Source organism: Mesoplodon bidens, assembly GCF_964165515.1.
Source record: "Mesoplodon bidens genome assembly, chromosome: 14".
NCBI lineage: Eukaryota > Metazoa > Chordata > Mammalia > Artiodactyla > Ziphiidae > Mesoplodon > Mesoplodon bidens.
In genome coordinates this window covers 53,838,352-53,862,268 of record NC_138170.1, presented here as the reverse complement: position 1 = coordinate 53,862,268, position 23,917 = coordinate 53,838,352, and the positions used below count along the sequence as shown (strand labels likewise).

Genomic DNA, 23,917 nt, shown 5'->3' with positions numbered 1-23,917 from the left:
TTGCCAAAACTGTTTGGAGACAGTTTTTCATATGCTATGCATCATCAGCTCCCACAGAAGGCAAAAGGAATTTGATGTGTGGGGGTAGTCTGGGATCCAGTCCAAAACTAGTGCTCATCTGGAAGAAACATGGAAGCCTGATACTCACTTGCTGGCCTTTTAGTCTCATTCGTTTATTGTCTTCCCTCTGTGGAACTTTGTAAATCTTTATCTGTTTTGTGCTTTTTCTATATAAGGTGAGATAAGCTTAAGGAAAAAAAAAAAGATTGTACTGAAAAAAGCCTCCTGCACTTTCTATTGGCCAACTGTGAACCAATGGGAGTAATTTGTCTGACCTAGCTTTGTGACCTGGGGAAGGATTACCCATAACATTCAGAATTCTCTTTTCTTTTTTTTAACCCTGGGATTGGCCTCTCCAGACCCCATCTTGGGATGTAAAATCCAATTATGTTAAAATTATCACTTACTTACTCATGCGATGCGCTGTGCTAGGTGCTGAGGAGGATACGAAAAGAAAGAAAACAAATCCCTGGTTTCAAAGAACTCACAGTCTAAGGGGGAGATAAGGAATGGTACACAAGGCAGAATGAGCTAAGTGCCAAGAGGAGAAAAAAACGTAAATGCTCAGGGAGCAGAAACAAGAGAAGAGATTACTGCTAGGTGGGGCGACAAGCATGGTTACATGCAGAAGATGATTTGAGCTGTGTCTTAGAGGATAGTTAGAACTTTTAAAGGTGGACATAGGAAATAGTAGGTAAATGTTCCAAATGGACTTCCCTGGGGTGGGGAAGTGCACAGCAACAGGCTCAGGTGTGTGAAGGGCAGCTGTGAATAATAAACCTGACAAAAGTAGGTTGGAAGCTATGAATGCTACTAAGGGATCTGTTCTTGATAACTTAAGCAAAAGGAAGCCAATGAAGGTCTTTGTCAGGGTGTACATCAAAACCGCACTTAAGGACAGTTAACCAGGAGAGAGGATGAAAGATAGACTGGTAAGAGGAGACGCTTCAGGCTGGGAGACCAAACAGGAGGATGCCGAGTCGAGGCAGAGGGAATGGAAAGGAGGTGAGCGCTACAACAGGCTCTGAGCTCTAAGTGTGCCAAAGGCCAGGGATAGAGACTCCTGGACAGAACTCCCTCCTGGGATAGGGACTAGGAGGAGTCAAAGTCATGGCCACACCCCCAGGTGACGTGAGGCGGTCGACTGAGGTCTCTGATTGGCTACCACGGCCGCCAGTCCGGGGAGGAGGCGGTACGCTGTCCCCTGCCCGCTCCGGGCTTGGTGTGAGGCGGGCGCAGGCTGAGAGCCCCAGGAAACCCGCACCAGACGCACCCGGGACAACGGGCGCTGCCCCCGGGGGCCAGCGCAGAGGTAGGCAGATGAGACTGGCCGGGAGCCGAAGGGCGACCCCAGAGACTCCGGTGCCTGGGGATCCCCGCCCCCTCTAGAGCGCGCCGTCCTGGGTGGGCGCGTCGCGCGGAGGATGGGGGCAGCGGGCTGATCCGGAGGGCCAGGACCCGGGGATGGAGCGGGCTGGCACCGGACTCAACTCCGCGCCTCCCGCCGCAGCCTCCGCACTCCACGTCGTTCCCCTTGCTGCTACCAGGACTGGGGTCTCGTCTGGGAGCGGTGGTCGGCGGCTCCTCGCCCACTGGTCTCCCGTGACATTTTTTTTGAAAAGTCGGGGCCCGGGTTTGTGGCGCGGCGCGGGCAGTCAGGGGGGCACACGGCGCTGCTTCGCGTCCCCGCGCAGAGTGGCCCACGCAGTTAGGGATGCTGCGGCTCGGCCTCCGCTTCTTGGGAGCCCCACTGTGATCTCGGGGGCGAAACTTATCAAAACTTTAAAGAACCATTTTCTACACCTTGAGTTGCCAGAATGTCAAAGTGCCCTTAGGTGAGCTACCATGAAACTGCGCTGTCCCTCAAGTTATTCGACCACTTTTTAAAAGATGGAACATTTGAGCCAAAAATTTTGACGTGCGAAACGCAGTGGAAAGAGAGGTTGAAACATTTACGCTGGAAAAGTCCTAGTGCTGTGCTACCTGCAGGTCACTGTTTTCTTTGTGAAAATGCCAGTCGCAAGCCTCGACCACACAGCTGTGTGTCCCTGAGGAGCTCTGGAGTGAGGAGCACGGGTTCTGAGCAGTGCTACCGAAGGGCAGGCTTTGCCCAAGTGGTGCTGGGTAGTGGTCGGGAGGTTGCTTAAACAAGGCAAGCCTCAGTGTGGTCAAGAAAGACATCTTCTCTGCTTTAGAAACACACACACACACCTCTCTCTCTCTCTCTCTCTCTCTCTCTCTCTCTCTCTCTCTCTCTCTCTCTTTCTCTCTCCCTCTCTCTCTCTCTCTCTCTCTCTCTCTCTCTCATGGGGCCAAGTTAAGCTGTCCCTTAAGAGGAGAGAATTAAGGAATATGAGTGGCTACCTTGAGCTTCATTAGGGGAAGCCTAAGTAGATGAACTCTTTCTTTTCTTTTTCTTTCCCTTTAGGGATTTGGAAGAGAAACAGGAAGTCAAAGATTCAGAGAAAAGAGCATTCACTCCACAATCGTAAACAGTTTATTTCGTGTCAGTAAATGTTTCCCAAAGTCACTTGGGTATTTGGGAAACCAAGACTTTTTCCTGTCCGCTGCAGTAAAATTAGATTAATTTCAAATTCAAAATCTAGAAATGATGTTTATTTAGCAAGTGGTATAGCTCCCAAAGCTATATCATTAGGCTCTATAAAATCAGTAGTAATGGAAAAGGATGGTGGATATTGTTCAAAATTAGAATCTTCACTCAAGATGGTGCATTAACACAGCAGTTACTTTATATTAACTGAAATTACAGAACGAAATGAGGAAATCAGGTGTCTAGACCTCAGGATAGACCATTAGCTAACCAATCTGTAGTTTTGAATTTTTTAAATTATGACTCTAGTAACTGGGAATGCAGACATTAAATGCCAATAATGTTCTTAAGGTTTTGCTACTTCACTGTAAAAATATGTAATTAGTGTAACTATAGAAATGAATAGGTGTGTTTAACAGAATTTATTTGATGTGTCATTTTCATAGCACAGTACTCTTGGTAAAATATATGTCTGATACTTGTCATATTTGAGATTAACAATTAACTCTAAATTGTTCGAGTTAATGGTGGAATTCTCAGCAGGAATAACCACAAACAATAGATTATTAATATACATCCACTTAAACTGTTACTTTTTCTTTACTCATTTGTAAATATATGCTCTTTATAATTAAGGTATAATTCACAAATGAAAGTTACCCTTTTAAAGTGTACAGTGCAGTGGTTTTTGATATATTCACAAGATTGTGCAGCCAACAGCACTAATTCTAGAATATTTTCATCACTTCAGAAAGAAACCCCAAACCCATTAGTAGTTGATCACCATTGTCCTCTCTTCACAGTTGTTGGCAACCACTAAGCTACTTTCTGTCTCTTGGGATTTGCCTATTTTATATAAATGGAATCATACAGTATGTTGCCTTTTGTGTCTTGCTTCTTTCACTAGGCACTTAGGGTAATGTTTTCAAGATTCATCCATTGTTGTAGCATGTATTAGTGCTTTATTCCTTTTTTGGTGGCTGAATAAGATTCTATTGTGTGGATATACCACATTTTGTTTATCCATTCATCTGATGATGGACACTTGGTTTGTTTCCACTTTTTGGCTGTTTGAATAATAATGCTGTTAACATTTGTGTACACGTTTTCATGTGGACTTAGGTATGCAGTTCTCTTGGGTATATACTTAACATAGTTGCTGGGTCATATGGTAGCTTTATGTTAAAGCTTTTGAGGAGCTGTTAAACTACTTTCCAAAGCAGCTGTACTATTTTTACATTCTCAACAGCAGTGTATAAGAGTTCAGATTTCTCTACATCCTCACCAACACTTGTTATTACATGTCTTTTTTATTATAACCATCCTATTTAGTATGCAGTGGGAAGTCATTGTGGTTTTGATTTGCATTTTCCCTTATAGCTAATGATGTTGAGCATTTTTTCTGGTGCTTATTGTCCATTTGTATATCTTCTTTAAAGAAATATCTCTTTAGATCCTTTGCCTACTTTTTAACTGGAATTTTTATTGTTGAGTTGTAAAAGTCTTTTATATAATCTGGATACAAGTCCCTTATCAGAGAATGTGAATGGTTAATATTTCTTCCCATTCTGTGGGTTATCTTTTCACTTTCTTGATTGTGTCCTTTGAAGCACAAAAGTTTTTCTTTTTAGGTTAAATTTACCTAGTTTTTCCTTGATTACTTATGCTTTAGATGTCATATCTAAGAAACTATTGTCTATTCAAGGTCACAAAGACTTATGCCTATTTAATCTACTATGAGTTTAGAGCTTAGGCTCTTACGTCTAGGTCTTTGATCCATTTGGGGTTAATTTTTGTATATGGTATGCAGCCGGGGTCCAAATTCATTCTTTTGCGTGTGGATATCTAGTTGTCTAGCACAATTTATTTTAAAAAACCTATTTATTTCACCTTGTCAAAAATCAGTTCGCTCTAAATGTGAGGTTTTATTTCTGTACTTTTTTTAATGGATTGAATAGCTCTCCCCCACTACCAAAAAGGATGTGTTGCAGTCCAAACCCCTAGTATCTCAAAATGTGATCTTATTTGGAAGTAGGGTTGTTACAGATATTTTTAATTGAAATATAGTTGATGTACAATGTTATGTTAATTTCAGGTATACTACATAATGATTTAATGTTTGCATACATTATGAAATGATCACCACGATAAGTCTAGTGACCATCTGTCCCCGTACAAAATTAGTACATTGACCATATTCCTTATGCTGTATATTACATCCCTGTGACATTTATTATATAATTAATATAAGAGGTTTGTACCACTGGATCCCCTTCACCTATTTTGCCCCCAATCCTTATTTCTTATTTCCTTATTTCTGTACTCGTAATTTTATTCCACTGATCTATATATTTGTCTGTCTTTATGCCAGTACCACACAGTCTTGATTACTGTAGCTTTGTAGTAATTTTTGAAATTGAGTGTGTGAGCCGTACAACTTTTTAAGATTTTTTTGGCTATTCTGGGTTCCCTGAATTTCCATATGAATTATAGGATCAGCTTGTCAGTTTCTGCAAAAAAATGCAGTTGGAATTTTGATAGGGATTGTATTGAATGTGTATATCCATTTGCAAGTGTTGCCATCCTCACAGTATTAAGTCTTTTAATCAATCCATGAATGTGCGATGTCTTCCATTTATTTAGGTCTTCTTTAATTTCTTTCAATGATGTTTTGTAATTAATTTTTTTTCATCTTGATCAATGATGTTTTGTAGTTTTCAGAGTACAAACCTTATACTTCTTTTGTTAAATTTACTCCTAACTATTTAATTCTTTTTGATGCTATTGTAAATGGAATATATTCTTGATTTCATTTCTGGAGTTTCCTTGCAAGTATAAAGAAAAACAGTTGATTTTTGTATATTGATCTGGTTTCCTGAAACTTTGCTGAACTCAAATAGTTCTAATAGTTTTTTTTTAATGGATTCCTTAGAATTTCCTATGAATAAGACCATGACATCTTAAAATAGAAATAGTTTTAGGTTTTCCTTTCCAATCTGTGCGCTTTCTATTTTATTTTCTGGCGCTGGCCAGACCCTCCAGTATGACGTTGAATAGAAGTGGCAAGAGCAGACATCCTTATGTTGTTTCTGATCTTAGGCGGATCAGTCATTTACCATTAAGTGTGATATAAACTGTGGGCTTTCATGGATGCTCTTTATCAGGTTGAGGAAGTTCACTCCTATTGCTAGTTTGTTGAATGTTTTTATCATAAAAGGGTGTTAGATTTTGTTGAATGTTTTTTTCTGCGTCTGTTGAAATGATCATATGGTTTTTGTTTTTTATTCTATTCATATGGTTCATTACATTGATTGCATTTGTTGAAAAATATGTTTGTTATTTTTAAAACTGTAGAAATTTTACAGTAGAACATAAACAGGTTATTTTAAATGTAGTGCAAAAATTAACCAACATGAAGTAGACTCTTCTTGTTGCTCAAGATAGAGGAGTGTCCCTATATTTCTGTGCAGTGATATGAATGGTTCAAGACTTAAGGATGTCCATTTCAGGACTGCTTTTTATTTTTAATATTTCATCTGTATTTTCTTCCTTGTCCACTCTAAAGCTAATGAGGAGAGAAATGCAATAGCAGTAGAATTGAGAAAAAGTTTGTGACTGACAAACTACCTTATTTACTTCTAAATCATTAATAGAAAATGCTGATGTGAGTAATGAAAAAAGGTCATTAACAAGGCTAATATCCTTAGGAAAAACTCATAAAACAGTGGGGTGGGGCTTCTGTGAAAACGAAGAAATGAAGAGAACAATTTCTAGCTCTACAATAAGTTTCCCTTAAATTATGGCTAGAATTTAGGAGCATCTGGAGGCTTTGAGATGGTTGGGGAGCTCTTAATAAAGTTGTAGCCTTTGTAGAATAACTTTGCTTATATTTATTTCTAAATTATTGAGTGATAATATAAGTATTAATGTGAAAGCTGATCTAAGCACAAATCAATATTTATGCTAGGAAAATAATCTTTTGCAGAGTTAAAAAACTGGTATAGATTTAAGAAGGGGTTATATTACACTAAATATTGGGAAAATAAACTTGGTTAATTTGTGAGGGAGACATATTTTTGTAAAACAGAAGAACAGAATAATACGCTTCAACTGCAGTTCTATCCTGGGGTTCTGAGAGTTTGCTGTCACAAATATTCTATGATTAGGACTTGGCTTCTCCTGAAGAGCCATTCCTAATGCAGATTTTGTCAGTTCATAGCAAGGGCAATTCAGAAATACATTATCAAGCCATTTATGAAAATGGTCTGATGAAACATTAACAAACATTTAAAACTACTTTTATGAATCCCAGAGCTAGAAATAATTGTGCTTCCAAAGTCAAGCAATAGTTTTTTGCACTTTAGAATTTCAGAACCAGTTCTCCTGCCTCTTGGCTTCCCCTTTACCATGCTTCTCCCTAGGATTAATCTCCTCCAAAAGGAAGGTTAGCATCATCGAAAACATTGATCCAGATTTACTTAATGTAGGTGATTCTAAATTTCATGTTTATATGTTTTCTCTTCTTACACCAAATAAAAATTATCTAAACTTGTCCAGGGTCGTAATACTTTGCCCAGTTAAATATGCCAAAGGATTTTTGGTTTGAAAGACAGCCTTAGGGAAGAGATATGGGAACATATGTATATGTATAACTGATTCACTTTGTTATAAAGCAGAAACTAACACACCATTGTAAAGCAATTGTACTCCAATAAAGATGGAAAAAAAAAAAAGAAAGACAGCCTGGACCTGGACAAATATAGGGTGGTGGTAAGTAATAAGTCTAAGCCATAATTGTAGCACTGATACGAAGTTTCTTTAGGTTATTCTATGATGCTACCAATTGAATCAAAACTGTAATAATTCTGTAAGTTTAAGAACGTGGTAAAATTACGAACTGACAGATTTAAAAAATCTTACCTCAGCTGTTGGGCAGAGCTAAAATAATGACAGTACTCTGTTTGTGTGGTGCTGTGATATCGTCCAAAGTGTTGTTAAGAACAGCAGTATTTATTTTGTTCCTTACAACCTACCCATGAGACAAATGGTTTGTTATTGCCACATTCCCCATTTTTTCTAGATTGGATAAGCTGAGACATGGAAAGGTTAAGTTAAACAGAAAGTTTATGTAACCCAGTTGGGCCTCCAACCCTGGCCTCTTGTCTCCCCTAAGTTCTTTCCATGAGCTTCCACCAGTTCTGGAATTTATCTTAGAATTAAAAACTTGCGTCTAGATATCATTAGATGGTGACTAGAATATGTGTGTTCAATGATTTAATGAATTATCCTGAATGCTAATTGATATTATGCCAATTGAATACTTTCTTTCCTAGAATAAATATGGCAGAGCTTTCTGAGACAGAAGGACCAGTAGATTGGAAAGAACGCTGTGTAGCCCTGGAGTCCCAGCTCATGAAATTTAGAGTTCAAGCGAGCAAGATACGAGAGCTTTTAGCAGAGAAGGTAAGCTTCCCTCCCTCACCTTTGTTAGTAAACATCAGCTATTTGGGGCCCATTTCATTTATATTAAATAATCTCAGTACTTTAGGCTAGGGTAAGCATTTAAAAAATAATGAATATAATTTAACGTTTGGTCAGGGATCTGAAGCTATATTTGGCATATTCTTTTGCCAGTTTTATTTTATTTTTTTTAGATCTTTATTGAAATATAATTGCTTCACAATACTGTTAGTTTCTGTTGTACACCAAAGTGAATCAGCCATGTGCATACATATGACCCATATCCCCTTCCTCTTGAGCCTCCCTCCCACCCTCCCTATCCCACCCCTCTAGGTCATCACAGAACACCGAGCTGATTTCCCTGTGCTATGCGGCTGCTTCCCACTAGCTAACTATTTTACATTCAGTAGTGTATATATGTCGATGCTACTCTCACTTGGCCCCAGCTTCCGCCTCCCACCCTGTGTCCTCAAGCCCATTCTCTATGTCTACATCTTTATTCCTGCCCTGCAACTAGGTTCATCAGTACCATTTTTTTTTTTTAGGATTCCGTATATATATGTTAGCATACGCTATTTGTTTTCCTCTTTTTGACTTACTTCACTCTGTATGACAGACTCTAGGTCCATCCACCTCACTCAAATAACTCAATTTCGTTTCTTTTTATGGCTGAGTAATATTCCATTGTATATATGTGCCACATCTTCTTTATCCATTCATCTGTTGATGGACATTTAGGTTGGTTCCATGTCCTGGCTATCGTAAATAGTGCTGCAATGAACATTGTGGTACACGTCTCTTTTTGAATTATGCTTTTCTCAGGGTATTTTGCCAGTTTTAGAATGGATTGGACATTAAGACAAAAAACACTTCTTTGCAAATAGTAGTGGGCTATGTAAGAATTGTGTGTATTTGATGAATATGGAGTTCATTCATTCCAGAGAGAACAGCTATAATTTACTTGATTTTACTAGAGTAGTGTGACAACATTTTGATCTACTAAATGTTTAGGAAAATCATCTTTAAAGTGATTATTGTTCGTTCCCTGTTGATAGTAAAATGTGTTTATACTATATTTGGAAGTATACACCTATTTAGGAATTTGTGTTGACTATGTATCATTAAACTATAGAATTGAATTGATATAATTCTATGCTTCTCTTAATAGTTCCGATCATGTAATTAAAATTTCATTTATGTCATAGGATTTTAAAAAATATATAGTGTATAAAACTGATAGATTAATTTGTTTGTTTATTCATTCAACAAATATTCATTGAGGGCTGATTTTGTGCCAGACACTGTTCTTAATGCTACAGTTACATCTGTGAAGGAGACTATGCATGTTCCCATTTCCAGAGAACTTGGATTCTAGACCTGCACTGTCCAATGTGGCAGGCAGTAGCCTCAAGTGGCTGGTGAGCACTGGAAATTAGGCTAGTTCAAATTGGGATGTGTTGGAAATGTAAGATACACACCGGATTTCAAAGGTTTAGTATGAAAAAAAGAATGCGAAATACCTAAGCAATAATTGTATATTTATTACATGTTGAAATGGTAATATTTTGGATATTAGATTAAATAGAAAATAGTAAAATTAATTTTACCTTTTTTAAACTTTAAATATGGGTACTAGAAAATTTTAAATTATTTTTGCAACTCACATTATATTTCTGTTGGACAGTGCTGTCTGGATGGATGGATAAATGGTATTAATGGTCATTCAGAACTGATCAGAAGAATTTATAGGTGGTTTCTTAAACTCTAGTCTGCATAATCCTTTTAGGGTGGAGAAAAATCCTTTTGGAGATTTTTAACATCTCCAAAAATTGTGTTAAATCTTTCATTGCTAGCCAAGAGTCTCTTAGCACAGAAGAATTGTAATAAAATCCAGTAAAACATCGTTCGGTTTAACCTTTTATATGTATCATCTTAAATTTTTGTGTATTAACAGCTGTTCTATGGAAAGATTAAAGTTATCCTTCTCACTTTGGGCCATAGGGTGACCCAGTAATAGGCTTTGTGGAATGAATCCCCAATATCAATTTTCTTTATTTATCACTGTAAGAATAAAAATTATAACTTGAAAAAAAATCCCAGTTTGAATATCTCCAAGTTGGAGAAGCTTATCCTAACTCAAAGTTAGTGACTTATGCTTTGTCTTTTGCTCCTCTCTCTATAAAAATCATTTCCCAAATCAAAACTACAATGAGGTGTCACCTCACACCAGTGGGAATGGCCATCATCAAAAAATCTACAAACGATAAATGCTGGAGAGGGTGTGGAGAAAAGGGAACCCTCTTGCACTGCTGGTGGGAATGTACATTGATACAGCCCCTATGGAGAACAGCATGGAGGTTCCTTAAAAAATGAAAACTAGAACTACCATATGACTCAGCAATCCCACTACTGGGCATATACCCTGAGAAAACAATAATTCAAAAAGAGTCATGTACCACAATGTTCATTGCAGCACTATTTACAAGAGCCAGGACATGGAAGCAACCTAAGTGTCTGTCGACAGAGGAATGGATAAAAAAGATGTGGCACCTATATACAATGAATGAATATTACTCAGCCATAAAAAGAAACGAAATTGAGTTATTTGTAGTGAGGTGGATGGACCTAGAGACTGTCATACAGAGTGAAGTAAGTCAGAAAGGGAAAAACAAATACTGTATGCTGACACATATATATGGAATCTAAAAAAAAAACAGAAAGGTTCTGATGAACCTAGTGGCAGGACAGGAATAAAGACACAGACGTAGAGTATGGACTTGAGGACACGGGGAGGGGGAAGGGTAAGCTGGAATGAAGTGAGAAAGTGGCATGGACATATATACACTACCAAATGTAAAATAGCTAGTGGGAAGCAGCCACATAGCACAGGGAGATCAGCTTGGTGCTTTGTGACCACCTAGAGGGGTGGCGTAGGGAGGGTGGGAGGGAGACGCAAGAGGGAGGAGATATGGGGATATATGTATATGTATAGCTGATTCACTTTGTTATAAAGCAGAAACTAAAACACCATTGTAAAGCAATTATACTCCAATAAAGATGTTAAAAAATATATAGATAGATAGATACAAATCCTTAGGTTACATGATGCCTACCTCTCAATAAAGCTGTTTTATTATTTAAAAAAAGAAAAGAAAAGAAAAGAAATCATTTCCTGGGTTGTACTGTGATTTATCTGGTATTTTCCACAATCCCAATCCCATATGCAATGATTTTGTCAATATCACCAATTATAACCTTGCTGCTAAACCTCACTGGACATTTTCCAGGTATCCCAGGTGCCTTAGCCTCTCAACAGTTGGCCCGCTGTTGACCACAGCCTCCTCAAAATTTTCTTGGTTCCGTTGACTACTTACTCTCTTGGTTTCATTATGGACTTTATAAGAAGTTATGCTTATTTGGGTTCCAATTAATTGACTTTTAAATTCTTAATTTAATGCCAACATTTGTTTTGTTCTTCAGAAGGCTTATTGTAACAAATTGCTTTAGGAGTGCCCATTTGTAAATTTTAAAAGTGTCGTTTTCTCTGTAAGTAAAATTGTAAATAGTTTTTTGGTGATTAATTTATGTTATTAAATTTTCTTTTTTGCCAGTGAATGAATATTCACAGAGGAATTATAGAGGAATTCACAGAGGAATATTATTTCAGAATTGCTGTTTTATTTGCTGTTTTATTTGTGGTTTCTTTTTCTCCTTCTCCTTCTTCTTTTTTGTCTTCCGTCATTCGTATCTGTCTTAAATCCTTTGACAGATCTCAGAGATGGAATGATTCAGATGTGTTTCGTACGGTGGAAAGAGGATAAGCATGCCAAATTTACTCATGGTTTCCCAGTAAATAATGTCAACACCAAAACGGGAATAACACTTTTCATGATATTTTCTGTTATTTTCTACTATGAAATATTTTTCTCTGGATTAAAAATTATTTTTGGTACCCACCCATGTTTTAATAAAAATACTAAATATTGATTTATTATGTACTAAGCACTTTACAGATATGATTTATTTAGCTCTTATAACAACCTATGAATTAATACGTTTTATTGTTCCCAATTTACAGATTAGGAAAATGATGCTTACCGTGTGCCAGGCAATCTTCTAAGTGCTTTATGTATATCAACTTTTTTTTTTTAAATTATTTTTGGCTGTGTTTGGTCTTCGGTGCTGTGCTCAGGTTTTCTCTAGTTGCCTCTTCATTGCAGTGTGCGGGCTTCTCATTGTGGTGGCTTCTCTCATTGCGGAGCACAGGGTCTAGGCACGTGGGCTTCAGCAGTTGTGGCTCGGGCTCTAGAGTGCAGGCTCAGTAGGTGTGGTGTGTGGGCTTAGTTGCTCCGCAGCATGTGGGATTTTCCCGGACCAGGGCTCGAACCCGTGTCCCCTGCATTGGCAGGTGGATTCTTAACCACTGCGCCACCAGGGAAGCCCATATATTAACTTTTTAATCCTTATAACAATGCTATGAGGTACCTATTAATATTATTCATATTTACACAGGAGGAAACTAAGGCACATAAAAATTATTTATTTACCTTGCCTGAGTTCATGTTGAAATGTAAGTGGTGGAGCCAAGATTTGAAAATAGACATTTTGTTTTTGGAGCTTGAATGCTTAGCTGTCACCCTATATGGCATCTCTAATATAGTTTTGTTACCACATTCTTTGCTTTCTCTGATATTCTTACCTACTCACCTATTCTGTCTTCTCTGTTCAGCCACACAGCATGTAACTCCATATCTGCTTGGCAGCACACGTCTGTGTAAGTTAGGATGCATTTATGGGTGTAGTAATAACAGTTTACGTAATATTACGTATTTTTCAAAGCAAACCCTCTTGCATTGCTTCTGCGTGCCAACACAACTTGAGTCACCTGTTGCGATCTAGAGGATAGTCTGGTCCCATCTGTAACCTTTAGTTTTGTGTGAGAACCAGTCTGCCCCAAGGCTTCTTCCTAATAGTTCTCCATACCTTCCCTCCAGATGGTTGCAGGCCTAAGTCTGAAGATTCTTGAGAGAATATTAATTTGATTCCTCAGCTCTTTGCCAGAAATTCTGTCCAGCTTTTCCTTTCTGCTACAGTTCTGGTTCTTAGTTCTGTTTTCTTGGCACTGATTTGAGGCATCTAACACTAGGTGCTAACTATGGTTCCTAAGCCTTGACTACAACCATTAGCTAGTTTCAACCCTACAGTAACTCTATGACATAACTATTATTACCCGCAATCTACAGATGCTGACATTAAGACTGAGAGCATTTGAGTAGTAGGCCCAATATTACACAGCTAGCAAATAGCAGAGTTGGCATGAAACCTTAGATCTTTCACGCTTTTTTTGTGATGCAGCTAAAAGAGTACGTGGCACATAGAAGTAACTCATTATTATTTTCCTGTATCCTTCTGACTGGTCACATTGGTTAAGTGTACAAGGAGATGACTTAAACTAATGTAATTATAGATTGATGGGAGACATCTTTCTGAATTTTTTTAGGAAAAATGTATGAGAGGATCTCAGAGTGTTTTTATAATTCAAGATGGATTTCAATTATATATACATTGTATATTTTTGGAGATGAATTAGGAGAATACATGGGATTTTTTTTTTTTTTTTTTTAGACATATATAATTCAAGCATACGTATATACATCATTGGGGGGGAAATGTCATAAGATAACTTCAAGCATCAGAGGAAAAGGACAAGAAATTACATATTATTCATGTGGGCATTCTGCATTCTATGTTTCAAGAATGTGAAGGAAAGATAAGAGTTTGCTTTGCTTAGTTTGTTCAAATTCTCTGCTATATGACGGCAAGGTTTCATTGCACTACATTTTCCTGAAGGCATATAAAGCAATTACTGAGGGAAACTCAACCATACACTCTAAACTCTAGGGCATATTTAGGAGACACGTACAACCATATTTTTTTAAAAAAAACATTCTTTGTGTCTATTACCTATGTTAATTGCAGTTTCTTGTATATCTCCTGTCAAGATCCATATTCTTATGTTTGCTTTCAGTAAATTTGTCATCCTTTCTGGAACACGTGCTTGAAGGAGATCTTCAATGGCTGTGGCTCCAAGTAGCAGGAACCTCGTTTTTGGCAAAACATTCCAGATGGGCTAAAGTCTCCTCCACAAAGAGAGAATCTTCTGAAAGTCTCTCATAAATCACTGAATCCTAGAAAATTCCAGGACGTTAAGAATTTCAAATGTGAATTCCTCTCCCATAGCTTCTATGGTGACAGAGTACCGCGTTGTTGTAGTGAAAACAAAGCCAAGTTGACTTGCTCCTTTCACTAAAGCTGCTTCACCTGGGGAGGAGGCCTGGTAGCTTATATTATTTCCATCTCTCTCGGGAACCACAGTGTGGCATGTGCACAACAGGGTAAGGAATTCCTTGATATAGGCTTTCGTGGGCTTAAGTTTTCTTCACCAGCAGCACTTCTCTCTGACTGATTTCCTACTGTACCGAGCCCGTTGGCTCCCAAAGGTCGATTCCTTTGCCCCAACTGCCAAGCGCTGGGGCAGCCGATGCTGCTTCAGGGAATTTGTAGGGCAGATCCTCAGGACAAGAGGTCCTGGAAGCTGTTAGGGCCTTACCTGAAAATTCCACAACTGGGGCCGGCTGGCCACGAGCAGCAGGGGGCACAGAGCAGGGGCACAGGCTCGCCAAAATTTCTTAGCAAGTCTAAGCTCGTACTGCTTGCCGTACGACAGGCCAATAATTGAGAGAGGAGTTGGGGTGAGGAAAAATGACTATATTCAGAAAGCCAGCCGATAGAGAAGATGGCAGACCCTTACCCCCAGAGAAGCATCTTACCTGATGGGATTTTTTTAAAACTATTTTTTTCACCTGTTTGTTTTTTCCATTACAATTTCCAAGTAACTTCGAATATTGGAACTTGTGAAGAAAAAGGCCTTATTGAAGTCTTGGGCAAGTCCTGCTGTAAGTGGGAGAGGTCTTTAGAGGAATTTAAGGAATGGTGTTGGAAATATCTCTAGTATGCCAAACATAAACTCTTTAGGGAAGCTGAGATTTAAGTAATTTTCCTACTTTACAGTATTACTAGTTCATTTTCGGAGTCAGGGAGGGAAAGGGAAAGCTTCTTTTTCAGTTGAAGTGAATGTTATTTCCTATGGGTTAGATTTTCAGTGAAAAGGAAAAGGTGAAAAATATGAATTTTCCCTTTGGGCATCAGCATGGACCACATAACCTAATGCTGCCTTTACCTGATACAGCATTTCTGTCTGGCAGTTCCTGCCACTTAACCTTCCTCTTGTGAATATGATTCCCCTGAGGTGGTCTAGGATTCTCGTCTAGGAATAAGGAGTATCTGGATAGCATTGTATTTGCTTTCATGTAACGGTCCAGTCACCACCGTGATTGCCCTATTTAAACCGCACATGCCCTGTTACTCTTTTGCCCCACCTAATATTTCACAGTGCCCAGTGAAAATTATACATATACTAATAATGAGATTTTTCAGGCTAATTTAAATTTCATTTTTGGGCTATTGACTGAGGATATTATTTTTAATAACAAAATTTTTAAATGGTGATAGCGTCTTTCATGGGTTCTATGGGGAAAAATCAAGAAGAGAGATACTTAATGAGGAATTTCTGTCCACATCAATGAGTTTGAAGGTTCTAAAGTATTCTGCCTGTAGTAACCAATTCATTAAATAAGTTTATCTGTATATAATGCATGGAACAATGAGATCACTGAGTGTTACGTATGGTGGTGTTATGTGTGTGTGTGTGTGTGTGTGTAAAATCTGGACCAGTGGCAGTTTTCCCTCTGCCACTTGCTGCTGTGTTCACAATGGCTACAGAGGGCACTTTCACTGTGGTAAATCAAAGCACCAGGCTTAGAATTTGCTTCTTCATTTTATTATTGTATTAGTGGCCTGTTCATAAAGACTTATTTTTGTCCAAAGCCTGATATGGATCATTTCAGGTTTCTTTTGCTGACTTAGTATGGATTGGCTGTGGAATTGACCCAAGCTTTACATTGCAGTCTACATTGTGAGAGTAAAAACTTACATGGGTATTTCCTGCATTGCTTTTTTTTTCATTTTTAGTATTTTGCAAAGTTATTGCCCAGTTTGAATGATTATAAAAACAATCACTCGAAAAACAAAGTATTGCTTTTCATCCTATGCTTATGTTTAAACTGATTTTTTTTATTAATTTATTTTTGGCCGCGTTGGGTTTTTGTTGCTGTGCATGGACTTTCTCGTTGGCGGTGAGCAGCGGTTACTCTTTTGTTGTGGTGTGCGGGCTTCTCATTGCGGTGGCTTCTCTTGTTGCAGAGTGCAGGCTCTAGGCGCGTGGGCTCAGTAGTTGTGGCTCGCAGGCTCTAGAGTGCAGGCTTAGTAGTTGTGGCACACGGGCTTAGTTGCTCTGCAGCATGTGGAATCTTCCTGGACCAGGGATTGAACCCGTGGCCCCTGCATTGGCAGGCAGATTCTTAACCACTGTGCCACCAGGGAAGTCCCTAAACTGATTTTAAAGTGTTCTAAACTTTATTGGATATACTTAATGTGTATTTACATTTACGCAGTGTGAAATGTTTGGTATTTATGATGTTTAACATAGATTGTGAAAATTTAGTGATTTTGTTTTATCAAAATGTATCTTTGCTTTTAAATAATTATTTGGAAAGAGTTGAAACCTTCATCCATTCATTCATTATTTTTTCCTTTCTTTTATTTGTTCAACACACATTTATTGAGTTTCTGTTATGGGGTATTCGTGACCCCTGCCACAACCAATGTTACATAAGTAAATAATAAACCCCAAATCTGGGGAGAGACTACTTAGGTAGAATTTGGTTAGAATCTCAAATTCTAAATTTAGCCTCTCTTGGTCATACCTCTGTCCCTGTGTTTCCTTCTGCAATAGGTTTCTTGAGAACATGCAACTTAAAGTTGTTCCTATTACGAATGTTAATGATTTTAAGTTACCAATGAAAGATTCCTAGGCCAAAAGAATAGCATGCAAGGGACAAAAATAAAGACAAATGCTTTCCAAGCAAAGATTTTGTGGTTTCACATATTTGGGACAGATCTTCATATGGTTCTGTAGAACTATACACTGTGTGTGGAGTTTATAAATACCAAAGCTGCTGTGGTTCAACTAAAAGAGCAGTAGGGAATCTGAACGTGAAGACTCACATCCCAGCCATGTCACTGGCTGGGAGCATTAGCTTACACAAGGCATACTCATTCGACACACCAATTTCCCAATCTTTATAATGGGAATAATGATTTCTGTCTTATGACGTGACTGTGAAATAATGTATTGAAAATTCCTGGTTCCTGAACACTAATTCTAATTTTTTAAAAGTTCTCTTCCCTGAATTATTTTTCTTTCCTCTGAGATTATTTTCCACTTTTATGTTTGTCTGTTTGTTTGTTTGTTTTCAGGTTGCAAGCTTTTCTCAAATGTCTGATGCTGTTTGGTGGTCCATTTATATTTAAGAATGAGATATCCGAAAAGCTGACCAACAATTGTGTATAAATAGTCAGTGCTGGTCAACTGTCAATGTTTGCTTTAGAATGAGTGGGTGGGAGACTGCTTATTACACCATGAGCCCATAAATGCCACAGTTGTTGGACTAGAGCCCTCCAAGTAATTTATTCAGCATTATAAGAGAAGAACATTTCAGTTTTTTAACAGGAAGTAAATGCTTAGCTGCTGCACATTTGGCACACGGGGATAAGTGAGAAGGTTTCAGGGAGTTAGTTGACTCTAAGGACCACGTGTTTTCCATTAATACCCACTATTCCCAGCCCCACACTCACTTCCCCCTGTAGGTCGTTACAGGGCTGTGCAGGGCATTCAGCTCCCAGGGGAGAAGTTCAGGACCCTCCAATCCTTATTCTAGGCTGTGGTTTCTGTCACTCTGCTTCACCAAAAACAAGAGAATTAAGTGAAATATGTATATTTAATGGTGAACTTGTCCTCCCACTCCCAGCCTTCTTCTCCTACATGGTTCCTAAAATGCTGACAGCCAATTCTACAGGAGGAGTTTGAAAGTCTCTGGGTAATCTTGTCAGCCCAGGTGGAAAGAGGTAATAATGCTGACATCAGTGGTTCTCCAACAGAAAGTCTAGCCAGATCACCTAATATTAAAGTTCATGATCAGCAAGCTCCATATATGTGTAAAAGCTTCTAGTCAGCTTTTTAGTTCCTTACCTTTAAACATCAGTGGGCATCTCATGAATGACCAGACATCTGATGAAGGCCTCTAACACGGAAGATAGAGAACAACCAATCAGAAAAAACTAATACCGCCTATGCAGGGAAAAAAGAAACAAAACAAATAAAATCCTATCATTTAATATTCCCAGAGAGAAAAGGTATTGCATCCATGAAACAAGGAATATTCAGGAAATAAAAAGAACCCTCGAAAAATTAAAATCATGATAGAAGAAATAGTCAATTTAATAAAGAGTTTGGGATATAAACTTAAGGTAAGTTCCTGGGAAGTAGAGAAAGATGTTGAAGAGATGGAACACAGGAGAGAAAAGAGAAATTTAGAGGACCAGTCCACTATATCCAAGCTCTGGATAAAAGGAAATCTAGAGGGGAGAATATCAGTGAAATGATGAACGGAGGTTTCCCAGGATTGAATGATGCAAGATTCCAGACTGAGCGGGTCTACCAAGTGCCTTGCACAACAGATAAAAATAGTTCCACCCCAAGGCACATCCTCATGAAAGTTCAGAATATATAGACCAAAGAAAAGATTCTGCAAGCTTTCCAAGAGAAAAAACATGTCACATACAAAGGATCAGGAATTAGAATGGCTTGGACTTCTCAAAAGCAATGCTAGAAATTAGGAGATAATGAAAAAATGCATTGAAAATTCTGAAGGAAAGTGACATCAAACTCAGAATTCTGTACTGAGGCCAGTTATGAATTTTATCTGAAGGTAAAATAAAGAGATTTTTAAGACATTCAGGGTCTGGTAACCTTTCTGAGGAATCTCCGGAAGGATATGCTCCATTAAAAGGAAGAAGTAAACCAAAAAAGAGGAAGGCATAAGATATAGTAAATAGGAGATTCAATGTGGGAGGAAGTTGAAGGGCCTTCCCAAGAAGACAGCAGTGCCCAGGCAGAAAGAGGAGCCAGTCTGTATTGACACAGGTCAGAGGCTTTAGGAGCAGCTTCAGAAAGATGAAATTGGTGGAAAATTAGATGTGAATGAGCATCTTGAGAGATGATTTAGACAGTGGTGTGAATTTGGAGTTGAACTATTAAGTTCATAGAAAGCTAAGTAAATAAAAGAACAAGACACTTTAGGGAAAAAAGTTATGTAGCAAAGGAAAAAGTAACCATAGTCTACTACATGGTTCCTCTTTGACTATCATACATAGTCACAATAATACTAATGAAGAACAGCGATTTAACCAAAGGTAAGATATAAACATATTGGAAGAATGGGAGTGTACCTGTGTTGATGGCAAGGAGATCAAAGAGCTATATCTTCATTCTCCATGAAGGAAGGAAGTAGGAAGTCACTAAACTGAAGAAGTCAACAGAAGTAGAAGCATGTTATTTAGAACACTTAAGGAAATAATAAGAGCATTGACCAAAAGAGTACAATTATTTTATTAAAAAATCTTATGAAACTGGTTGACACAATGTGTATTTATGGCTTTGATCAACATAAAAAAAACAAAAATTAAATCAAATTGTGAAATAGATGGACTTAGTCTTTGGGAGGAGATCTTCTTAATAGGATGTTTCCATGGAAATCACTTTCTAAACAAAATAATTTATTTTGTGTTTTCAGAGTATATCAAAAAGAATCAAGCCTTCTGGGTTATATACTTTGGGGTTTTTTTTGTTTTGTTTTGAAGTATAGTTGATTTACAATATTGTGTTAGTTTCAGGTGTACAGCAAAGTGCTTCTGTTATATATATGTGTGTGTCTGTGTGTATATACAGAATATATACATATATATTCTTTTTCAGATTCTTTTCCATTATAGGTTATTACAAATATTGAATATTGAATATTGTTCGCTGTGTCATACAGTAAATCCTTGTTGCTTATCTATTTTATATATAGTAGTGTCTATCTGTTAATCCCATAGTCCTGATTTATCTCCCCCCCCCATTCCCTTTCCCCTTTGGTAACCATAAGCTTGTTTTCTATGTCTGTGTGTCTGTTTTTGTTTTGTAAATAGATTCATTTGTATTATTTTTTAGATTCCACATATAAGTGATATCATAATATTTGTCTTTCTCTGACTTCACTTAGTGTGATAATCTCTAGCTCCATCCATATTGCTGCAAATGGCAATATTTCATTCTTTTTTTATGGCTGAGTAATGTTCCTATATATATATATATGTGTGTGTGTGTGTATATATATACATTACACACACACACACACACACACACCCCACATCTTCTTTATCCATTCATCTGTTGATGAACACTTAGGTTGCTTCCATATCTTGGCTATTGTAAATAGTGCTTCAGTGAACATTGGGGTACATGTATCTTTTCAGATTGGAGTTTTCATCTTTTCCAGATATATGTCCAGGAGTGGGATTGCTGGATCATATGGTAGCTCTATTTTTAGTTTTTTAAGGAACCTCCATAGTGTTTTCCATAGTGGTTACACCAATTTACATTCCCAAGAACAGTGTAGGAGGGTTCCCTCTTCTCTACACCCTCTCCAGCATTTATTTGTAGGGTTTTTGATGATAGCCGTTCTGACTGGTGATAACTCATTGTGGTTTTGATTTGCATTTCTCTAATAATTAGCAGTGTTGAGCATCTTTTCATGTGCCTGTTGGCCATCTGTATGTCTCCCTTGGAGAAATACCTATTTAGGTCTCTGCCCATTTTTTGATTGGGTTGTTCATTTTTTTTTGATATTAAATTGTATGAGCTGTGTATATTTTGGAAATTACTGGGTTATATATTTTTTTAACTTATTTATTTTTATTTATTTATTTCTGGCTGTGTTGGATCTTCGTTGCTGCATGCAGGCTCTTTCTAGCTGCAGCAAGCGGGGGTCACTCCTCGTTGCAGTGCACGTGCTCTTCACTGCGGTGGCTTCTCCTATTGTGGAGCACGGGCTCAGTAGTTGTGGCTCGTGGGTCTAGAGCGCAGGCTCAGTAGTTATGGTACACGGGCTTAGTTGTTCCGCAGCACGTGGGATCTTCCCGGACTAGCACTCGAACCCGTGTCCCCCGCATTGGCAGGCAGACTCCCAACCACTGCGCCACCAGGGAAGTCCCATGATCATATGATTTTTATCCTTCATTTTGTTAATGTGGTGTATCACATGGACTGATTTGTGGATGTTGAATCATCCACACATCCCTAGAATAAATCCCACTTGATCGTAGTGTATGATCCTTTTAATGTATTGTTGAATTTGGTTTGTTAATATTTTGTTGAGGATTTTTGCATCTGTGTTCATCAGGGACATTGGCCTATAATTTTCTTTTCTTGTGACATCCTTGATTGGTTTTGGTATCAGGATAATGCTGGCCTTGTAAAATGAGTTTGGAAGAGTTCCTTCCTCTTCTGTTTTTTAAGAGTTTGAGAAGGATTGGTATTAATTCTTTGAATGCTTGGTAGAATTCACCAGTGAAGCCATCTGGTCCTGGACTTTTGTTTGTTGGGAGAGTTTTGATTACTGATTCAGTCTCCTTACTAGTAATCCATCTGTTCAGATTTTCTTTTTCATCATAATTCAGTTTTTGTAGGCTGTATGTTTCTACAAATTTATCCATTTCTTCTAGGTTGCTCTATTTTTTGGCATGTAATTTTTCATAGTAGTCTCTTATGATTCTTTTTATTTCTGTGGTATCAGTGGTATTATCTCCTCTTTCATTTCTGATTTTATTTATTTGAGTCCTCTCTCTTGTTTTCTTGGTGAGTCTAGCTATAGGTTTGTCAGTTTTCTTTATCTTTTCAAAGAATCAACTCTTAGGTGTATTGATCTTTTCTACTGTCTTTTTAGTCTCCAATTTATTTCTCCTCTAATCTTTATCTCTTTCCTTTTATTAACTTTGGACTTTGTTTGTTCCTCTTTATCTAGTTCCTTGAGGTGTAGGTTGTTTATTTGAGACTTTTCTTGTTTCTTGAAGTAGACATTTATTGCTGTGAACATCCCTCATAGAATTGCTTTTACGGCATCCCATGGATTTTGGTGTGTTACATGTCCATTTTCATTTACTCCAGGTATTTTTTTATTTCTCTTTTGATTTTTTTCTTTGGCCCATGTGGTTTTCAGTAGCATGTTGTTTAATCTCCACATATTTGTGAATTTTTTCAGTTTTCATGTAATCAATTTCTGTTTTCATATTATTGTGGTCAGAAAAGATGCTTGATGTGATTTCAACCCTCTTAAATTTATTAAGACTGATTTTATCACCTAACATATGGCCTCTTTAAATGTATCTGAAATCACAATAAATGTATTATTTCTATGTATCATATTGATGAAGTTTTCATTACCTCCCTGTTCCCATGCTTTTTTTCCTCTCTGATGCTTTGGAAGCTATGGACTGAATTTCTGTTCTTTTAAGTGATTGTACTTAACTCTTTTTTTTTTAAGGCCAGCAAAAATACTTTATATTGTAACAATAAAACTTGAAACCGAATGTATCAAGGAAACATTAGGGAGTTGGTGATAATTACAAAAAAAAAAAAAACTCTATATAAGGTGGCATTGTGGTAGGGGGTTGGTGAAGGAAAGGATGGAAACAAATAGCAATGGAGAGCTCAGCATCAAAACAGGAACTGCTGAAACTGTTAGGATGGCCAGCACTGGTTTTTCTTTAGAGAGCACTCTTTAGAGAATGAGCATTTTCTAGAACTTAAAAAATAGTACCTTCAATTTAAGCTTTCAGTCAAGCTCTTGGAATTTAGGTAATTATTTAGCATTGAAGATGCTAGACGATGTTAAATGTGTAAGTCCAGTATAAGCCATAAAATGGGAGAATGTCAGGCAACCAGAAAGACTTCAATTGCCCCGTCTTTCCTAAAGAGAACTAGTGGTTTTTCCAACATAATCATGAAACTGCCTACTTTGAAAGCCTGAGGTGGTGTAGGGATACGTTGGGATAGGGTGTGATGGAATCACATTTTGGGTAGATATATTAATACAACTGAAGGAAATCTTTCACCTTGGAGAATAATTTAGCCCTCAACAACTCCTTAGTCTGCCATGGCTTTGCAACAGCAGCAGACTTTTAATTTGTAATATATATAACTGTGTTTTCATAAAAAGAAAAAATATAAGTATAAATATGTTTTAAAGGCTAGACCCAAAATGGCACGATGTCACTTGCACTGCATTCTATGTGTTAAGGCAGGTCACAAAGCCATCACAGAGTCAAGAGAAGGGACAGGAGACCTCACCTTTCAGTGAGAGAAGTGACATGTACTTACAGGCAGGAAAGGAATTGATGGTGGCCATTTTAGGTGGCTGTCTAACCCTAATCAGTCACTTTAATTCACTCAGACTCTTCCATTCCAACTTGTGTCCTTGCTTCCTCACATTACAGCTGAACTCACAAAAGTCACTAATGACCTCTTAACTAGCATATATTTACATATATTATTTAATTACACTACATTTCATTTACCTGTATCTTTCAATATGTCATTTACATATTTTTAAAAACTTTTTATTAAAGTTTTCAAACATATAAAAGTGAGCAGAATATTATAATGGATCCCAGGTACACATCACCCAGCTTTTTTTTTTTTTTTTTTTTTTTTTGCAGTACGCGGGCCTCTCACTGCTGTGGCCTCTCCCGTTGCGGAGCACAAGCTCCAGACGCGCAGGCTCAGTG

The 23,917-nt window shown here is 37.8% G+C and overlaps 1 protein-coding gene across 1 annotated transcript in view; it reads left to right on the top strand.

Moving 5' to 3' along the window:
- Positions 1 to 1,287: 1,287 nt before the first annotated feature.
- Positions 1,288 to 23,917, top strand: part of PLEKHH2 (pleckstrin homology, MyTH4 and FERM domain containing H2) — a gene marked incomplete at its 3' end in the record, with an annotated part of 109,803 nt that continues 87,173 nt past the window's right edge. Inside the window, exons 1-2 of the mRNA XM_081253957.1 lie at positions 1,288 to 1,372; positions 7,945 to 8,074. Of these exons, the coding sequence (XP_081110083.1) occupies positions 7,952 to 8,074 (123 nt within the window). The 5' untranslated portion in view covers positions 1,288 to 1,372; positions 7,945 to 7,951. The remainder of the gene's footprint in view (positions 1,373 to 7,944; positions 8,075 to 23,917) is intronic.